This window comes from Rattus rattus, chromosome 10 (genome assembly GCF_011064425.1).
Source record: "Rattus rattus isolate New Zealand chromosome 10, Rrattus_CSIRO_v1, whole genome shotgun sequence".
NCBI classification, from domain to species: domain Eukaryota; kingdom Metazoa; phylum Chordata; class Mammalia; order Rodentia; family Muridae; genus Rattus; species Rattus rattus.
The window spans coordinates 67,021,290-67,043,132 of NC_046163.1; the positions used below are offsets into that span (position 1 = coordinate 67,021,290).

A 21,843-nucleotide genomic window follows, 5' to 3' on the forward strand; every position below is an offset into this window, starting at 1 on the left:
ATTTGACAAAGTAAATCCTGACCCAACCCTTTTTCATTCAATGGCACTGTTTAGCCATAATTGTACTGATACAAGAGAGACTGCAGGATCATCTTCAGACAAAAGAAATGGCTGCTTGTGTTTCATCCCACTTGGCTTGGGTCCTGGAACCATGACTGGGACACTGGCGGGTATGAAGAAAGGACAGACAGACACATGTACAGGAAGGCTGGGGTCTGCAAGGGTTTGCAAACTTCTTGGGTGCTAAACATCCAGGAAGAAGAGGAAGCCTCCATTGTTGGGTTTCGAATGCACCCATCGATGAGTGCAACACTCACACTTGCACAGAGCAAGGCCTTACCTGTGCCTGGCCCATGTGGGGAATGACTTTGCCAGTTTCCCATGAGCCCAAGGCCTTGGCGTGCACAGCCATGCCAACAATACACATTTACTAAGAGCTTCTTCTACTCCCTACAGAGCATGCTGGCCTATCAGCAGCAACCTCTTACTATAACCTAGCCTATTCATTTATTAATACATTTATCTTAAAATTAGAAAAACATCATAGTTCATAAGTATAAATAAGGAGTAAAACTATTTCACTTACAAGCTATGAGTCCTTAGTGTCCTGGAGGAAACCCACATCATCAATATGATATCAAAGCTATGTTCATCCAGTGACAGGGGACACATTAAGCTAGACTGCTGCACCCAAGGGAATTGCCCTTGCTTATCTGGGGAGGAGGCTAAAGGAATTCCTCAATACCGAGAGATAGACCAGACACCAGGCCTTGGGAACCTAAAGCAGGACTAAACTCTGTGTTCTTCCTCTGCTGTGCCTCTCTGTCCCTCTGTCCCTCTGTCCCTCTGTTCCTCTCTCTCCCTCCCTCCCTCATCTTGTTCCTATGTAGCTTTACCATATACAGCACAGAGGCTCACTTTAGGGTTTAATCGACATATAACCCATATAATGTGTTCAAGACACCATACATAGGAGCCATCCAACCAATACAACAGTGGTTAGAATCATCATTACCCTCCCTCCTTAATAAGACTGACTGCCCTTCAGTCTTGAGCCTGCCGCACCAGGACTCTAAACTCAACCTGTTATACCATGGGCCTTGCTAAGAGCTGAGAAAATGAAGCCATCTGAGTGAGCATACCCCACCCCTTGGTCCATCAAGGCGACTTGGCCCTGTGAGAAATGCTTTTGGTCTGAAGCAAGGATTGCCCAGTACTGTCCCCATACCAAAGCCACCTGTGCAGGCTACAGCTCCCTGTTTCTTCAACTTCCGTCCTCCAAACAAAAACAGTTAGGATCACAAAGTTTGCAATGGCTCAGCTGTCAGGCGTAGGCACAGAAGTCTGTGTTCAAATTCCAGATCTCATGTTAAGAGTCAGGCATAGAGACGAACACTTGCAGCTTAAGGACCGAGAAGGCAGAGGGAGTGGGAGAGACAGTTGTCATGTGCTACCAGGAGGCTAGCCTAGCTTACTGCGGGAGCTCCAGACCGGATGATGGCTCACAAAGATGGTAGATGGTAGTCGAAGAAAATCAGCTGAGGTTAAGCTCTTTCCTCTACACCTGTGTATGTGTGCGTGCGCGCACACACGCACACACACACACACACACACACACACACACACAGACACATTTGTACACCTTCACATGCACACATGCACTCATGCACACAAACACCCAGAAAACCTTGGGGGACATTGAATTCCATGTGCCTTCCTTCTATCATTTAATAACCAGGTGCATTATGAAACGAAGTGTTGTGTGTTAGGATGGGATGCATGTGTCTAGCAGGCCCACGCTCCATCCCCCGCCTTTCTGTACAGCCAGACGAAGAGAATTCTGATCCGCATTAGTGAGCCAGTCATGGACTGTACCAATCTCTAATCAAGAGCACAAGTGATTCTGAAGAGGGAGGGGGCTCTTCCAAATCCATCCTTGCCTGTCCTCGACTGGGTCACGCACACAAGTCTCACCCCCGCTCCACCCTGCCCCCATCACAGAAAGTCTGGATGTACTTTCCTGTGACAGATACTTGTCTCCTCTGGCCTGCGTTCTGATGTTGTTGCTGTACCCAACCCCTTCCTAAGCATTTCCAGCATCACTTCGAGCAGCCTTTAACCGAGCATGTGTTCTGTTTGGTTTTGGACTTGCATTTAATGAGGTATTAATCTCGCTAACGTATTTCTGCCCAGCATGGAGGCTTTTGTTTGGTGAGTTTCTCCCACAAGGACTCAGCTCCCTCCATCTCATCTCCCACGGCTCAAGACTTTAAATGATTTATTGATATTGTCTTACTCAGCCTGCCCATGGTTCTGATTCAGCAGAGCCTGTGCATGTGGATGAAACTCCATGGGCCACATCCCACTCGGCCTTTGTCACTTCATTCCCAGGGGAGACTCTGGCCTCCCTCAGGGCTCTGTTCTTAAACCAGCGTCCTTGCCGGTCTTTCACATTGCCTTCCAGACGGTTACATATGCAGCTAATAAACACGCAAGCTTCCACCTGAACACAGGCAGAGCCAGACCTACAGTTCACTTGGGAGAAAACTGAGCCTTCTGTTGTTTGTTGGAAATAAAACACTAAACAAACACCCTAGAATTTCCTTCGTTCCACTAAATGGAATACCCCCGCCCTGACAGTCCTGCCTTTGTGGATGACAAGTGGCATTGCGTCCACAGACAGCAAGCAGAAGGTAACAATGAATTCTGGCCCTCAGCTCACTTTCTCCTTACTGTTCAGTCTCGTCCAGGGCACGCAGCTCACGGAATGGTGCCACCCACATTTACAGTGACTCCTTGCCCCTCGGCTAACAATCTAAATATCTCAAAGGCGTGCTCAGGGATTTGTGTCTGTGTTGGTACTGAATCCCTTCAAGGCAGCAGCAATGAGCGCTAGCATCGGGCTCTTCAAGTCACCCAGCGTTACCTTGGCCACGATGTACACCCAGCTACCAGGTTGAGGAGGAGGTTAAAAACCACGGCCTCCACCACAGCAGAAAGTCTGATTAGTAAGGGCTGGGGCTGTGTCTCAGTGACAGAGAACTTGCTCAGCATTCACTAGCTCCTGAGTATACTCACTGAGTGTACTAGAAGGAAACTCACTGAGTGTACTAGAAGGAAACTCACTGAGTGTACTAGAAGGAAACTCACTGAGTGTCCTAGAAGGAAACTCACTGAGTGTCCTAGAAGGAAACTCACTGAGTGTCCTAGAAGGAAACTCACTGAGTGTCCTAGAAGGAAACTCACTGAGTGTCCTAGAAGGAAACTCACTGAGTGTCCTGGAAGGAAACTCACTGAGTGTCCTGGAAGGAAACTCACTGGAGGAAACTCACTGAGTGTCCTAGAAGGAAACTCACTGAGTGTCCTAGAAGGAAACTCACTGAGTGCCCTAGAAGGAAACTCACTGAGTGTAAAGGAAGGAAACCTCACTGAGAAGGAAACTCACTGGAGGAGAAACTCACTGAGGTACTAGAAGGAAACTCACTGAGCGTACTAGAAGGAAACTCACTGAGAGTACTAGAAGGAAACTCACTGAGCGTACTAGAAGGAAACTCACTGAGCTGTACTGGAAGGAAACTCACTGAGCGTACTGGAAGGAAACTCACTGAGTGTACTGGAAGGAAACTCACTGAGTGTACTAGAAGGAAACTCACTGAGCGTACTAGAAGGAAACTCACTGAGCGTACTAGAAGGAAACTCACTGAGCGTACTAGAAGGAAACTCACTGAGCGTACTAGAAGGAAACTCACTGAGCGTACTAGAAGGAAACTCACTGAGCGTACTGGAAGGTACTAGAAGGAAACTCACTGAGTGTCACTGAGTGTACTAGAAGGAAACTCACTGAGTGTACTAGAAGGAAACTCACTGAGTGTACTAGAAGGAAACTCACTGAGTGTACTAGAAGGAAACTCACTGAGTGTACTGGAAGGAAACTCACTGAGCGTACTAGAAGGAAACTCACTGAGTGTACTAGAAGGAAACTCACTGAGTGTACTAGAAGGAAACTCACTGAGTGTACTAGAAGGAAACTCACTGAGTGTACTAGAAGGAAACTCACTGAGTCTAGTAGAAGGAAACTCACTGAGTCTAGTAGAAGGAAATTAGTTATTAAGAAGGCAGACTCAGCAGAAGAGGCCTCTCTCCTTCAGAGAGAGCTGTTTCCACCCCAAGGTCTCATGGCCACACTTGTTCTGCCATGGGCACACGGTGCTCTGCACACAGAGCTATCTCCATGTTAAAGAACTGCCTGGATGAAACCGTTCCACTGAGAAGCAAGGAGGCAATACAAGACGGGAGGAAGGAAGGGAAACAAGATGGGGGAGGGAGAGGGGGAAGGAGAGAGGGGAGGAGAGCGAACCCCATTGCATTGACTTCCTTGGTTGAATCCTTCCTGGGTTAGAGGATCACCCAGCAGGCTTTTGTTTGCCACTCTCTCATGACTGAAAAGCCACTGAGAAAACTTGAAGGTTGTACTGGATTGAATCAAGCCAAAGGTGTAGTTCTATTAGATTCTAAACAAGTACCTTAGTCAAATGAAGTTGTCAAATCCACAGGTGGGAACAAAAGGTAAGATTGTAAGGAAATCCAATGCCCTCAACGGCAGCCTTTGAGAAGATATGTATCTCATCCATTGACTTATCTGTCCATTGATATATCTGATCGTTAAGTTGCCCATAAGCATCTAGATAACTGCACAGTTCTTCCCTTGATGCCTGTAGACATATTTGTAATAGAAACTAGAAATAAGATTCTGTCTCTGATGGACCCATTGACTTGTTCCAATATTTCTTTTGCTTATGCTTGGTGACTTTTTCGAGAAATTGCAATTGATAATAAGGCAAATTAGAAAATGTTATCCAATGGACAATTTTTAGAGCGGACAATTTTTAGAGCAGTAGTGTGTGTGTGTGTGTGTGTGTGTGTTGTGTGCATGTGTGCTGCACATGCACACGAGTTGCACAAGCATGTGTCTTTATACAGAGACCTGAGTAGCGTATCTGTTGTCTTCCGTTGTTGCTCTCCAACTTATTGCCTTAAGTCAAGGTCTCTCACTGAACCTAAATTGAACTACTGATGATAGATGACTAGCTGTCAAGATCTACCTGTCTTTCCTCTTGATGCTAAGATTATACGAATAGGCAACTTCACTCAGTTATTTTATGTGAGTCCTGGGGATTTGAACTCAGGTCCTTGTACTTGCACAGAAATACTCTTACCCATCAAGCCATCTGCCTAGCTCAAAAAGAAAAAAAAAAGTGTGTGTGAAAGCCAGGCTGTTATTCTTAATCCTCAAAGTTCAAGAGTAAAGAAAGATACAGAAAGAGATATAGATTGAATTTAGAATGCTATAAGGGTTTTAAAAACGTTTATTGATCCGTAGCAAGTAGCTGGAATGCAGAAGTGAGTCATGGGTTGCACACAGCCTTGCCATATCCTCCCACGTCTTCCCCTGTGAACAATATGATGATGATTGATGCTAGTTTTTGATGTTTGCTATGTGCTAAGGAAGAAATATGTGAAGAACTTCACATGTATTAGCTCATTTGTCCTAGTTTTCTTGTTGTTGCTCTCACAAACACCATGACAAAGCAACCTGGGGGAAAGGGTTTGTTTGGATTATAGCTCACATTCCATCATTGAGGGGAGTCAAGGCAGGAACTCCAGCAGAAAACCATGGAGCACAGCTGCTTGTTGGACCACACAGGCTCATGCCCACCTAGATTTCCTAGAACCACCTGCCTAGGGAATGGTGCTACCCACAGTGGGCTCCCCCTCCCCCACATACATCAATTAAAAACCAGGATAATCTCCCATAGACATGTCCACAGACTAATGTGATCTTTGCAAGTCCTCAGTCAAGGCTTTCCTTCCGGATGCCCCTAGGCTGTGTCAAGTTAACAACAAAAGCTATTTAGGACCTTGGAGTAGTCCCATAAGGTGGGTATTGTTGCTTCTTTTGCATTATCAGGAACCTAAGTGACTCAGCCAGTTACCTAGTTGAAGAAAGGAGAAGAACAACCAGATCCTGACTCTCTAACTCACTGTCCCCACTTTTTTGTATTGTCCTACCATAGCATAGCTTCGTCACGCCATCCCTGTGAGAAGCACAGATGGGATCCAGTAAAACTTACCGGTTCTTTAACAAGTGATTTATACTCATGAACCTGTTGTTGTTGTTGTTGCTGTTGTTTCCATTGTTTTCTAGTGTGCTGGTTAGTTTTTACAACTTGATATAAACAACAGTCTTCTGGGAAGAGGGAATCTTAATTGAGAAAATGTCTCCATCAGACTGGCCTATAGGAAAGTCTGTGAGGCATTTCTTTGATTAATGAGTGATGTGGGGGGAAGGGCAGCTTATGGTAGGTGGCACTGTCCCTGAGCATGTGGTCCTGCATAAGATGGGTGAGTAGGCTATGGAGAACAAGCCAGTAAGCAGCATTTCTCCACGATCTCTGCTTCAGTTCCTGCCTCCAGGCTCCTGTCTTACCTTTACTCAGTGATGACTATGACATGGAAATGTAAGCCAAATAAATCCTGTCTTAGTTACTTTTCTATTGCTGTGACAAAACACCATGACGAGGGCAACTTATGAAAGAGAGTTTAATTTGGGGATCAGTGTTCCAGAGGGGTAAAGTCCATGACCAACATGACAGGAAGTATGGTGGCAGGCAGGCATACATGGCACAGTAAGTAGTAGTAGCTGAAAGCTCACATTTGATCCAAAGAACAAGGCAGAGAGGCTGGAAATGGCAGGGGCTTTTGAAATCTCAAAGCTCACTTCTCAGTGACACTCGTCCTCCAACAAGGCCACACCTCCTCATCTGTTCCCAACAGTTCCAACAACTGGGGACCAAGTACACAAGTGTAGAGCTTGTGGTCATTCTCATTCAAATTAGCACAAACTCTTTCTTCCCAAGTTGGTTTTGGTCAGTGTTATTTATCATAACAGAAAAGCAGACTAGCACATCTGTAAAATGGGGTTAGTAAACTAATTTCAGGAAGAATACTCAGTAGAGTGGAGTTAAAGGCTAGCACATTGGCAGCTACACAAAATATTGAAATTTAACATTACATGCACAGGAGGATTCAATATCCACAACCTCATAAAGAGAAAAATCAGAGTAGGGGACTGTTCTTGAAATCCTGTGAATACAGACTCCACTCTACTTCTGTGAGGAGCACCTCCTTGATAGTTCACCTCTGCCTGCATCTGCTTGGCCTCCTGCCCTTATCAGTAAGCCAAGGTTCTACATAGGGCATCTTCACACAGGCTCTTCCTTTGAGATCTCTTCCTCTACATCTTCACATGGTGGCTTCTGCCTACTGCATCCAGCTTGAGTATCCTCCTGAAGATCCTTCTGGGCAAACTGACCTCTTTCCTATGTGCTGTATGAAAACGCATACGCACATGTGTGCATGCATGTGTGTACACACACACATTTCACCATGCACATATATAACTTTTCATATTCTGTACTATCAGTTCCTTTCTAGTTAGAATCATTACCCATTTCTTTCTGTTCTGGTGGATGGCCTCTTCTTGCTAGGTTTTTTGCTCTGTCCTTGGTTACTGTTGTATGTCAGTGTCTGACAAATAGATGTGACTTGATCAATATCTGTTAAATTCATGGATAATTAATTATCTTACCTAGCATCCTAGTTAGCACTAACTGTCTACTTGACATAGCCTGTAATCACATGAAAAGGAGGCTCAGTGACTCAGTTATTCAGTTACTGTTATTATCAGGTTGGTCTGTCGGCATGTCTGTTAGGGATTGTCCTGACTGATAACTGCTGTGGAGGGCCCAGTCCACTGTGGGAGGTACCATCCCTAGTCAGGTGTACAAGAAAGTTAGCGAAGTGTGATCCCACGAGAGAGTCAGAGAGTGACCCAGCAATCAGCATTCCCCTACGATTTTTGCATCATGCTCCAGCTTGAGTTGTGGCCCCAATGCCCCTTGATGATGGACAGTGACTTGAATATGTAAGACAAATAAGCCCTTTCCTCCCTGGTTTGCATTTGTTCTGGGTGTTTTATCAAAGCATCGAGATTCAAACTATAATATCCAGTAAAGCCTACCTTCCCTGGAGATCACACTCCTGCCCTGCTCTACCCACTCACTGTGGAGACTCCATAGTTTCAAGGCCTCACCAGTTGGAGTCCAGCTGTCATTTTATTCAACATGATGAAATCTTGACTCAAAATGCAGAGGTGAAGCTTGAAACCACTTCCCTCTTTTGACTCAATCCAAAGCCTAATCGTGACATGATGCCACCCACATTTAGGGTGGGTCTTCCCACCTGACCATGACTGAGGCAGTACTCCCTCACAGGCATACTCAGGGGCCAGCCCAACCTGGACAACCCCTCACTGAGGCTGATTCCCTGGTCAATCTAGATCCTGTGAAACTGACAGGTAAAATTTACCATTGTAGAATCATGTGGGAAGGAGCACTGAGTCTGGGCTCATATTACATATTTCTAATGGAAAGCCTGCCCTACAGTTAGCAAATTACATCAACTTCTGTGCACTTCAGGTCCCTCCAGAAGTGGGGGTTTAATGCCAGCTGAGTGGCACTGTTACAATGATTAAATACCTTCATTAAATGATTCAATACAAGAGGCATGATCAACCTCTTGACATTGCAGCCTGATGTTCTCCTCTCTTCTACAAAGCTCATACTGGAGAACAACACAATCCAGTTATAACAGCAACAAAAATCTCACTGTTCAGGGCTGGAGAGTTGGCTCAGCAGTTAAGAGCACTGACTGCTCTTCCAGAGGTCCTGAGTTCAATTCCCAGCAACCACATGGTGACTCACAACCATCTGTAATTGGATCCCCTCTTCTGGTGTGTCCGAAGATAGCAACAGTGTACTCATATAACTAAAATAAATAAATCTAACTATGTTTTCAGGAAGTTTATAGTTGTGTGTCAGGCAATTTCCCTCTCGAGGAAGGGACAGCTCCATGGGTCAGACACACCTGACAGCACATGTAACAGGCTAGCTAAAGGGCAAAGGGAACTGTCTCTTCCTCCTGTGCACTCCCTCTGAGACCTGGATGAAATTGAGTTCCTGTTTCCTCCAAAGCAGGACAGAGGAAGCAGCACGCAGTAAACTCCAAAGCCTCATTCTTATGGAACATGGATTTAGGTTAATTCACTGCTTCTCACCACATTTAAGCCAGTTCTCCCACCTCATAGTCATGGTCCGTCTGCCAAGCAGTCCCAAGCAGTGCAGCAGCAGCCACCATAGCAGGAACACTAGACAGCCATTTCTAACAGGGGAAACGGCTCCTAACTTCTTCAGTCACTTCACATCTCTGAATTTCAAAAGTGCCAGTAGAAAGTGAGGCAAGGTCCTCCTCTGTCACCTTCTTCCTCTGGTTCCCAGAATTCAATTAAAATCTCGTTTCTTCTTGCCTGATCCAAAGTCTCGGGGATGAAAGGAACCAGGAATATAGGAAGCCCGTACAAGAGAGATTCTCCTAGATCCAGAGAGGTATCTATCTGGCAGAGGAGCTGGGCAAAGCTCATTTGATGATGAAAGAGAGTCAGGTAGATAATGAAACAGGCCGCTTCACAAAGCCCTCCAAGTAGCCCCGCCTGGCTGAAGCCTGTAGGCTGTTCACAAAATAAAATGATCCCGTACCGTTGTAAATACAGATTTATTGCTCTCTCCCTTCAGCCATGAGCCTCTCTACCCACAGTTCTGGCAAAGCCCGTTCTGGCGCGTTACCATTCCAACATACTCAAAACCCACAGCAAGCTACCCGTTACGAAGGCATTAGCACGGATGCCAAGGGAACATACTCCAAGACTGTGGAGGGGCTGATAGGACTTCCTTGATTGTATCTTTTTATTTATGAGGCATAATTTATGAGTGCCGGGGAGCAAACTGCGCTGACTGATGACTAAGGCGCGCCAAGGCCATAAATCAGAAGCCATGCAAGAAGTGTGGGTTGTGATCGAATCTATTGAATTAGCTGTTGGCCCAAGCCAATACAGGTATTGGAAAGACCCTTTTAATATCTATTTGTCTCCCTCGTGGGAGCGAGATAACCGTCACATTCCACACCCCTAGGGAACAAATAATTTAATTGTTTGCCTGTTAACATGCAACCTATTTACTCTACTGATTAATGACGGGCATGGCTGCTCATGGTCTGCCTTGTATTTTTAATTTCTGACGTGAATTGTTAATGCCGTATTTACATGCTCTGGTTTGTATAAACAGTGAGGTCTCTTCCCTGCCGCTACATGAAATAAACTTGTCCTCAGAACTATTGAAATGATGTTCGGTGAAACATTCCACAAGGAATGTTTTTAATCGGGCATTCCACAAGGAACCGTGTGATAGGACGCCGGCAACACTGGTAAAGAGCACGTCATGCAAGCGTGAGATCATGAGTTCAATCCCCTAGAATCTAGTGTAAATGTAAATAAGGAAATAACAGTCAACTAGTTTAGTAGCACATATTTGTAATTCTAGTGCTGTTGAGATGCGTAGGATCCCTGGGTCTCACTGGCCCATCAAGCTCCAAGTGAGAAACCATGTCTGGAAAATTAAGAAGAAGAATTTGCAGAGGAATCGGCAAAGACACCTGATTTTACCTCGGACTTAGCACGTGCACATATTCACGTAGGTTTCCAAGATGGTAGTACCTATGCTAATACACACTCTACTCTGTGAAGTGACGTAGGAACATGAGTATGCCTAGATTTCTGTCCTTGGTCCTCTAGCATTTTACAAAGAATATTGGATGTAAGAATCAGCTGGCGGTATTCTGAGAGCCCCGGTTCTGAGATCCTCTGACCAGAAATGCTGGTGCCAGGACCCGAAATGACATGGAAGACCCTGGACAGCAGCAGCTCCTGGCTTACTCCTCTGAACGACAACGTCTGCTTTCAGAAAGCCCTTGCTATGTTCACAGCTGCGCGGGGACGGCAGCTTAGTGGCAGGTGTTCACACTTCATGTAATTAAAATTATTTAAGGCAAAATACAGTAATTAGTCTTTGAGGGAAATGAGTAAATTAAAAGAAGAGCTCCGTATTTTTAATGGACAACAAGGAAAAGGATGGTGGCGGTCGGTAGTTAGATTAAATACACATTGCACTGAAAACAGCCGTGCGTGTACATCTAGGTAGCAAAGCAAACTGACATCAGCCCTGTGCTGAAGCACATAGTCTGTGGCTAAACATTCCAGATATTTTTATTTATTAAAATTTTCTTTCTACATCCTGCACTGGAACATTTCCCATTGTTACAACAGAAACATTAAAACAACCCAGCTTGGTCCACTCTGACTTGGTCACCTTTCTAACAATTCCCTACCGGGAAGTTCTAAGTTCACTACATGCACACATATAAGGTGTTACCAAATATAAACAACGATCCTTTCGGTGGAAACTGTAGCCACCATGAGTTTGTTTATTGGGGAAGAACCAGTATGTTTAGGGGATGCCCTAGGTGTACACAGCTTTTTATCTCTACTCTCCATTATGGAATTCATAGTAGACAACTCCATATCTGTTCAGAACATACTTGACTTTCTGGTTTTTGTATCGATCCGTTAATGCTAAAAGGCCTGGGAGCTGGAGACAGCAATTCTGTGGCGGAATGCCTGCCTCGCATACATTAGGTCCTACGTTTATCTCCTAGGATGAAAAGCTGAAATCAAACCAATACACTGTTCAGAATTTCCGGTCTGTAATCTTTGCATCGTTTCCATCCACGTTGGTCGGCTTCCTGCTACTACGACAGATGCTAGAGGAAGCTGTAACACCGGAAGTTAACCTGTAAGAGTGGAAGTTAGCCTGTAAGTCCTACCAGCCCAAGGACTTCCTGGAATGTTGGGAGTTGTAGTTCTTGGACAAAAAAACAAAACCACATGGAAAAATATGGTAGCTGTATGGGTTTGTCCTTTAAAAGCCCCTAAAACGTATGTCTCAGGGCCACTTAGCTGGGAATTCCAGGGAGTAGTCCTGACCAAAGCCCATCCTGGTCACTATTTAATTAAAAGCTTACTTCAAATTTGGTTCAAAGTTATAAAACTGGTTTTTCTCTTGCAAATCTCAGAATTAACAGTAACTTACAGAGGGTGATAATCACGTGGGCTGTTTCAGAAGTGGCATGCATAGCCACCAATGTCCATTGTTTCTGGGCCTGTGGGAAAACACAGCATCATGTTAGGAGGGCACAGTGGAGCAAGCTGCTCTCCTCATGGTGGCCAGGACTAAGGGAGAGGAAGTAAAATATATCCTTAAATGACACTCCCCAATAACGACTTTCTTTTGACTATGTCTTGCCTCCAAAACTTGCCAATATCCCCATTAAGTTCCCAATCCCTAAGTGGCCTGATCCAGTCTCTTCCCAAAGCTGCCACCTGTGAAGATGGGTGCTCTGCGACCGAGCCTTCGACACGTGAACTTTTTGTAGACATTTACCGTAATGCCACAGTGTCAAGTGTTACCAAATTCAGTAATCGTGTCTAAAAGAAATCGTAGGCATAATCTGTGTTCATGTTTTAATTATGAACCCAGAATTATTCTTTAGCCCATGCCTTGCTTAGCTGTACCTAGATTTTTCTTCACAGGGACTAGGCATGGAAGGGGGAGGGGGTCAGAGCAGATCGAGAAAGGTTACCATCACAGCTTCTCTGTCTTGTCTTCCGATGTTTGGTATAACACACGTGGGCTCCTTTCCTGCCTGTGAACCCCACCATGTCAGATTTCTCTTCCCAGTAACCATCTCCATATTCACTGTAGCTCATGTAAATAGGCTGATCCTGCTTTGCATAAGCATGTTGATTTATGTGAATGCTATTTTGATCTCAAATTGATTGAATACTAAAAAGGAAGTCGGGGAGGGGGGAGAGCAGTATGCTATGAAGGTCTCTTGTCAAAGACAAGAGAGAACACTAGTTGCTACGTACATTCCCTGTGAGGGCAGGAATTCTATATTGTCTGAATTTTAGAAGATAATATTCCCAAATGCACCAAAACCTGTACTCTAAGGCCCACTTGTTTTCAAGTATAATGGGCTGAAGTTTGGAAAGACAACCTGAGTTTGGTTCCCAGTACCCACACAGGGCAGCTCATAACTCCCTCCAATTCCAGCCCCGTGGAAGCTGCCGTCCTCTTCTGGCCTTCTCAGGAAGCTGCAGTCATGAGCACATGCCTACACTCTGACAAACAGACACCCACAATTAATAATGAAGCTGATAGTTTACATCACATCTTGAAAATAAGACTCTGCTTGGTCAAAGGAAGGCAGGAAGGTCAACGCTGACTCCCACGGCAGCATTAAAATCCCATGGTGGATCTGCACGGCAAGTGATGACTATTAACATGTTAAATGAAGACCACAATTGGGAAAGAAGGGATCCTAAAGAGAGGAGGAAGAATGAGAGGGGGGCTGTTTAGAGGGCGGCCGTGACTCAGCAAGAAGACAAGATGGCAGGGAACGGCAGTGGGTAGAGAAGCACAGATAACAACAAAAAAATAAAAATAGTGACACAAATGCATGAAGACGCCACCATGGAATCCAACTGTGTTCTCGCTTTAAAAATTAATATTGAAAAAGAGAAGTGAGCCCTCTCAGCCCTGGGCCAGACTGTTCCCTAGGCTTCCTTCCATGACTCTTCTCACCTGTGTCTCTGCCCAGCCTCTCACCTGCATGGCGGCTGTCTCCATGGGCACTCAGCTATCTGCTGGATTTGTCTGCTATCAAACCTCCTCCTACAGACTTCCTTCTCGTGACCCTGACTCATATCAGCACATCCTCAAACTGCCAAGAGCCCGTTCCTGCCAGGGGATCTGATACTGACCTTTGCACGCTACTGTACATCTTTGCTAGTCTTCTGCTGTCAGTGGCTATTCCACAGCATCCCTGCAAGGTTGCTGTTTAAGGCGGTCAGTCTCCCTCACCAAGCCTGGCGCCCTCCCTCTTGGGGCCTCACATCTGACCTCTTCACTAATAATCTAGCCTTCTACCCTACCTTAGGACCGACCTTGGCCTTTTCAGAGGAGACAAGAGCAGTTTGGGAGGGACTCTGACTTGGACACTAGCTGACAGAAGCCACACTGTCATGGAGTTAGCCTCCTGTTTCTCACTCCCCTGCCCATCCCAGGGAACATGTTCAGCTGAGACAGTTTACTCAACATATCTTCCACCTTGTGACTTAAGGAGCCTGACCTAATCTAGGCTTTCAGACCCAGGGTATCTTACGTACCCATGGCAGCGACCTGCAGAGTCCAAAGCTCAGTTTACCAGAAAGAGCACAATTTTAGCCCCCACTCACGGACTCTTACACCATACACACACACACACACACACACACACACACACACACACACACACACACACACACACAATGGAATGTTTTAGAGCGCTTCAAAACAAGGCAAGTAAAGAAATGTGAGTGAATGTGAGCAGATCAGGGAGGGGAGGGAGGGATGGAGAGGGGGGAGAGAGAGAAGAAGAAAGAGGAGGAGGAGGAAGAGAGAGAGAGAGAGAGAGAGAGAGAGAGAGAGAGAGAGAGAGAGAGAACACGCTCTTTAAAGAAGTGGTTTCACTGGGACATAGGTTACATTTGGCAGTGGCTCCCCTTCAGAAATTTGCTTTTACAAAGGCATCTGCCCCAGAAAGAAACATAGACACTGTTAGGACTTGGCCTCCGAGTTAAAGGTCTGTGGAGGTTGTTTCTTCTCTGCAAGCTGATGTGATGTAGGGACAGGAGAAGAGGAAACTCCCACCTCAGGTTTTCCTATATGACTTGTTTTTAAACATCCCGCATGCCTCCCTACCATATATACAAAGTCAGGCAAGCTTTTCTCACTCATCCTTAACAGGCCACGACAATTTGTTGTTTTTAATAAACACAGCAAAAGACAGTCAATGAGAAAAAAATTCCCCAAACTTGGAGCTGCACTGGAGAGCTTAGTAAGGAACACCAGTAGGAGACACAGTCGTCTTGTGTTGCTGTCTCCATCGATCATTCTGATTGATCACCTCGTGGTTGGCTGCTATTGGGCCTAATTTAACCCTATATGCTCACACATCCATCCACTGGGTCTATTGCACCTGACATTCTACAAATTACTCACTCATGCAAATGGTGACCCAAGGCGACCTTTTAGGATATTCGTGTTTAATTATACAAATGGTTCTTGATAAATAAGATTACACATCTCCCCATATGTTTATCCCCTCCTTGATTAAAGGAAATTTGATTTTCATGCAGATTTAATGGAGACAGTGTTTAAGAATTGCTGAGTTTTATGGAGTCCAGGAATCCATCCACGCTGAAGGAACTAAAAAACAAAACAAAACAAAACAAATGCCATTCCACTGCTCCACAGAAGCAGAGAGGAGCATTGTAGCCAGCAATCTACCTGTGAAATTACTGAAACCCTAGGGAGTTACTTTCTTGTTCTATGTTGTGCTATGATCCTTTGTAATTACAAACTTGCAAGATCCAAGTTCATCCTATTCCTTGTGTTTTATGAAAAAAGAGCCAGGGTATGTTTTGTAGAGCCAGGCATGATGAGGTTGGAGGGGTTCCCATGGCAAGGAACCCTTCCCCCTGAGGTACCAGCCATAGGGTATAGTATAGAATAGAGGTTACTTATGGTATGTTCACAGAGAGGGGGGAGGGAGGGAGGGAGGGGAGGAAAGAGGAAGAGGGAGAGAGAGAGAAGAGTTCACCCAGAGGGAGCTATAGAGATGGCTCAGTGGTTAAGAGCACCGACTGCCCTTCCAGAGGTCCTGAGTTCAATTCCCAGCAACCACATGGTGGTTCACAACCATCTGTAATGGGGATCTGATGCCCTCTTCTTATGTGTCTGAAGACAGCTACAGTGTACTTATATATTCATATACATTAAATAAATAAAACAAGAAGAAAAGAGATCAGCCAGGAACAGAGAGAGGGGGTAGAGGGAAGGGGAGAAGGGAAGAAAGGGGTCACAGAGAGAGAGGGGGGTGGAGAGGGAGAGGGAGAGGGAGGGAGAGGAAGGAGAGGGAATGAGAATGGGGGGGGTGTGTGGCAAATAGTCCCTTTTTTTTTTTTTAAAGATTTATTTATTTACTATATGTAAGTACACTGTAGCTATCTGCAGACACACCGGAAGAGGGCATCAGATCCCATTACAGATGGTTGTGAACCACCATGTGGTTGCTGGGATTTGAACTCAGGACCTCTGGGAGAGCAATCAGTGTTCTTAACCACTGAGCCATCTCTCCAGCCCCAAATAGTCCCTTTTATAGAAAACCTGGCAACTGTTGGGTGGAGCCCAGAGGAATACAGCACCATTGTCTTGTGTTTGGCTGGTTTGGTGGCTGATTTATCTACTTTTACCTTTTAATGAGACCTGCTGTTACTGTGTAGCCTAGCCAGTCTGGAACTCATTCCGGAGCGGAGACTGGCCTTGAACTCCCAGAGATTGGCCTGCCTCTGATTCCAGAGGGTAGGATTAAAGGTGTGCACCACTAAGCCCACACCCGGTCCTCTTCTCCCGTGTGAGGGAACCTCGGTTGTGATTGTGAGAAGCCTCGGTTGTGATTGCTCTTGTTGATTCTCTCTGAGGTATGGGCGGTGAATTCTGCAGGCAAAGTGGCAAGTAACTGGACGTGGTGTAGAACCGGACCTGCCCCGCCGGAAGGTCTCAAGGCGCCCACATTCCACACTGTCTCCTCCACCCAAGCGGTGGTCAACATCAGTGCACCGTCGAAACCCAATGGGAACATCAGCCTCTTCAGGGTCTTCTCCAACTCCAGCGGGACGCATGTCATGGTGAGCACACAGCTCTAAGAGCTAACACGGCAAGGCTCTTCCTAAAAACCACTGCCTTGGTGCTCTGGCCCCTTGCCTGCCTCCCTTCCCGTGAGTCTGCCTTCACTTGACTTCTGAGAAACAGGAGTCCTGCTGTGAGGCTGCCCCCTTTAGGGAACAGAAAACATCTGAACTGCGGTGACAGGGATAGCACTGAAGTCTCCAGAGATGGAAGGAGCAGAAACCGTTGTACATTGATTTAATTTAGACATTAATTTGATTTAGAAAAATAGAGGCCAGGTAGTTGAAGAATGACAGCCAGTCTGCAAGATGAGGTGGATGGAGTGAATGTTAATTTGGAAAAGGAAAGAGGAAGCAAGGAATGTTCCGGGACCTCCCGATTTTGATACACACAGATCTCTAAGGAAAGGAAAATCCAGTCTCTGTTAGTGCCTTCGAGAGAGCGCACACTGTCTTCTCAGAAGAGGCAGACCACAGAGCACAGTGCTGACCCCACTGCCTACATTAACACATCTGAGGGAAGTCAAGAGCTAGAACTGAGCGGGGGATCTCACACTGAGCTGTTGCAGAGAAGAGAGGCCAGGCTAGAAACAATGAAAAGCACTCCTGTTGTAAAGTGGAACACACTAAGGAGGCAAAAGCAGCTTGCTAAGCCAGTTGTTTCTGTTCAAAGGGATGCCAAGACCTAAACCCAGCTAGCAAGCACACTGGGAGGGGGACGGACAATTCACTCGGTGTTTATTCTAATGTGGGTGGTGACTGTCGTTTCCCCATTGGTTGGGTCTCACCTCACAGTCTGGAGTTTAAGTCACTTACATTCAGAGAATGGGGGAGTACATGAAAGTTTTTCTGGGTAGGGGTAGCAACACATTTGCGTAAGGGTTTACAAGGTGGGGAAGATAAAAATATTTTAATTTCTTGTCATAAACAAAAGTTTTTTATTATTTGACAGGAAAGACATTCCTGATAGCTAGGAACCCCCAGCTAAGCCAGTACCTCCATCTTGTAGGTGGGACACTGAAAACTGCCTACTCTTTTGCCTCTCTGGTATGGCTGGGCTCTCTCCCCTGTGGCTCAGGAATAAGTGGAGATGAGAATACTTTGTTCCCAGTATTACATTATGAATTATTTAGACCAATTTAGGAAACAATTTGAGCAAGTATGGAGAAATCCTCTGAGGCCAGCATGCCCGGTGTGGAAACACAATTTCCCAAGAAGCACCATACACAGGCAAGGCTCCCAGCGAATGCTAACGGAACATTAGCATATGTTCTACAGGGTTTCATATTCAATAAATATAGATGATGTAAATACAATCAGCCCTTGATTATCCATGCTTATAAAATGATAATATTAATAAACCCAAATAATTTCTATGTGGAGTGCATTGTATGCATTTAAAAAAAATAACAGGTAGCTCCCTAATTATGTTACTCATGTCTATGTGGAAATTAATTCCCAGCTTCTGAGCACTTCTTTTCCAAGTGAGGTCAAAAGTTTGCTCCAAATAAGTCAAAAGTTTGTAGCTCTACAAAGACAGGTGGCTTTGCAAAGCCACTCTGAGAGGAGGCGGGGCTGGCAAACATTAAATATTTGCACCCGCCTCTGATACAGGTCCCAAGGAGTTTTGGATGCGTAAGTTCCAAGCAAGTTATTGTAGTAGAAGGTGAAATTTAGTGGTAAAAAAGATAATTCAAATACAGATTATGATTTTTTTTCACTTTGTTGCAAGGGAGAGACCCTTGGAAAGTCAGTGAATTCAACCTATCTTTTGTGTGCTTGGCTCCATTTTCGTTCCTAAGGTTAGGTAAGGGATAACATCACGCCTTATCACCTCTTTCTTGTTACCTGTTCTGTTTACTGGACTCTTACATTATAAACACCCCACCATCCAGACTGGCCATGCCAAGAGTTAACATTCTGCTGAGAATCTCATTGCTTCTCCCAAAGTGCCCGGCGTGGGGTCATGTGACCCCGTCTCTGACTTGTGACAGTCTCATCTGGTCCTTCCCCCTGCAGCTGTCTGAAGGCATGGCCACCCAGCAGACCCTTCATGACCTGAGACCCTTCACCACATACGCCATTGGAGTTGAGGCTTGCACTTGTTTCAACTGCTGCAGCCGAGGGCCGACAGCTGAGCTGAGGACCCATCCTGCCCCACCCTCAGGGCTGTCTCCTCCCCAGGTCCAGACACTGGGCTCAAGGATGGCCTCCTTCCAGTGGGCTCCCCCTCGGCTCCCCAATGGTGTCATTCACAGGTAACTGTCAGTGGAACAGATTAGTAAACCAAACACAACAGGGCGCAGAGGCCTATGACTGCCCTGCAGTCCCCAAAGAGTGCACCCAGAAGGCAAAGCACTGGTTCGGGAAGCTTTGTTCCTTGAAAAGTATTTAAGCCACGAACCAACCAACAGAAAGATGAACAGCGAATGCATCTTGAAACAAGCGACACAGTGCACTGTGTCTGTGTTCACTCATAGAAGACACTGCCCTAGGGGTTCTCAGGAACCATGCACTGACTGCCGGCCTCAGCCACAGCAAAAGAGATCTCTGTCGTTAGCTGGGAATTGCTCTGAACTACGTTAAAATGTCAGAAGGGGCCACCGTCTCAAAGAACAAAAAAGTCTTCACTCGGAATAATCTGGAGGGAAGGGGATTTTCTTTCTTCTACATAAAAGACAACAATGAATCCCCCTCAAGAGGGCTGAACACCTAGAGTTCTTACCATGCTTAAGAACCCGTGTTTGGTCCAAAAACCCACACGAAAAGCTAGGTGTGGCAGCCCATACTTAGATGTCCCAGTGCTGAGATGGCAGAGGTAGGTAGAGCCCTGGCACACCCGGGGCAGCTAGCCTCGCCTACTTGGCAAGCGCCAGACCAGGGGGAGATGGTCTGCCTCAAAACATAAGGTAGAGATGGGTCTGGAGAGATAGCTCTGCAGTTAAGAGCACGGCTCTCAGAAGATCCAGGTTCAATTCCCAGCACCCACACGGCAGTTTACAACCATGTGTAACTCCAGTTCCAGTGGTTCTTACGCCCTCTTCTGGCCTCTGCTGGTACAGTGTGTACATGCCGTACAGGCATACATGCTATACAGGCATACATGCAATCATAACACCCATACTCATTAAAAACAAACTTTAAAAAAGGAACAGACAGCTCCCACAATGGTCCTCTGGTCTATGAGGTACTCACACTGGCTTGTGCACATGTATGGAACAGCCACACACCTATACACAGACTAGCTTCTGTATGACAATCCATGTGTGTACATGATTACGCTCCGTATATCTTCCCACACACCTTCCTACACATCTCATTCCCCTACAGCATCAACTCAGGGTCTCCGAAAGCAGTTTCCTGAAAATGGAGTTTTCAAAACGTTTGCAAAAATGTCTGCCTCCCTGCCCCCCAAATCTAAGCAACTTTGAAAAAGCAATGAAACCCACTACCTGTCTTCCTTCTTCACACCCATGCCTGTCCCAGCTATGAACTGCAGCTGCACCGGGCTTGCCCTCCGGATTCAGCCCCACATTGCCCTCCCAGCCCCACGGAGAGGAAGTACTGGGGCCCTGGGCACAGAGCCAGCCTGGCGGGACTTCAGCCTAATACGGCCTACGGGGTGCAAGTGGTGGCCCACAATGAAGCGGGCAGCACGGCTTCCGGGTGGACCAACTTCCGCACCAAGAAGGAAAGTAAGTACCCGGGCTATTCCCCGCACAGGAGATGCCGCACGTGAGCCGGGGAAGCCCGTGTGAGCCGGGGAAGTCCATGTGACCGGAAGTTGCCTGGAGTACCACTGAGACATCACGTCCATAATGACTAGAGCAAACTCCATGGCATTTACGAATGTTCAGGACAAGTCGGTAGTCTGGGCTAGCCTGGAACTTACTATGTAGGCCAGGCTGAGCCGCTTCCATGATGTCTGTCCTCCCACTGTTGAGGGAGGAGAGGCAGAGGAGAGAGAATGGGAGGTGGGTGATCATCACAGAGCTCATCATTCTGTTACAAGTAGGCAAAGAGCCCTGGGCGGACGGATAACAGTAAAACGTTAAGAGTTTTAACATGTATTGGCCTTTAAATATAATTAAGATTATAGGGCTTAATTTTTAGTAATGGCTAACTTGACTGACAAGCACAAAACTCCTGATTAACTGACAACCAGAATTAGCCAGTTTCGTCCTACCACTGGGGAGCACACATGGTAAAGTAGTAAATGTATTCTGATTATAAAGGCAGTGGGCGTGGAGTTACTTTCGCAGCTCTGGGTTCAAGTGCTTGGTCACTTCCTACCTTGATTATTAGGCGAGGTGTTTGACCTCTGAGAGAAATCAGTTTCTTTCTTTCTTTATAGTTTTTAAAAATTTGTGTGCGTGTGCGTATGCACATCATAGTACTCATGGAGACCAGAAAAGGACATCCAATTCTCTTGGAACCTAACTCCAGTCCTCTGCAAGAGCAGCCAGTGTTCTTAAACTGGTGAGCCTTCTCTCCAGCCCCAGGGCCCAATCTTCACTGGGGTGTTTTGAGGGTTAAATGGCATCAACTGTCTCAAGGCACAGCCCCACTACCTGTTTCCTCAGACCCCTCCCGGGCAGCTACATAAACCTGAGTCTCCATTACTTTGATTTCTTGCTCTTTCCCTCATCAACGATTCCAAATCCTAAAAGACAGAAATCACATTTATTTCCTTAAAATTTGCAAGTTCCATTTTTTTTTTTTTATCCTGCTAGGACACAGGGAGGTTTATTAGACCAGTATGGTAGAAGAGAGCTTCAGAAAAATAAAACTGCGGATTGGCCTGTGAGGCAAAGCAGGCCCGGGCTGGAAACACACAGCCACTGAAGAGGGTTTTACGACTCTTGGTTTGGGTGGCACATTGCTATTCATTCTCATTCATATTCTCTCTCTCTCTCTCTCTCTCTCTCTCTCTCTCTAAGTCTCCTGCTGTGACATATAATGCGCACCGGTGTCTTTATGGTCTAAACCATATGTTACAAAACATAATTATCCCTTACCTGTTGTAACCTTTGACATGAATAATG

At 45.9% G+C, this 21,843-nt stretch overlaps 1 protein-coding gene across 1 annotated transcript in view; it reads left to right on the forward strand.

The window, feature by feature from the left end:
* Ush2a (usherin) overlaps positions 1–21,843 on the forward strand; it is a 670,292-nt gene that overhangs the window by 632,281 nt on the left and 16,168 nt on the right. The window contains exons 64-66 of the mRNA XM_032915475.1: positions 16,592–16,798; positions 18,818–19,056; positions 20,285–20,493. Coding sequence (XP_032771366.1) covers positions 16,592–16,798; positions 18,818–19,056; positions 20,285–20,493 — 655 coding nt within the window. The remainder of the gene's footprint in view (positions 1–16,591; positions 16,799–18,817; positions 19,057–20,284; positions 20,494–21,843) is intronic.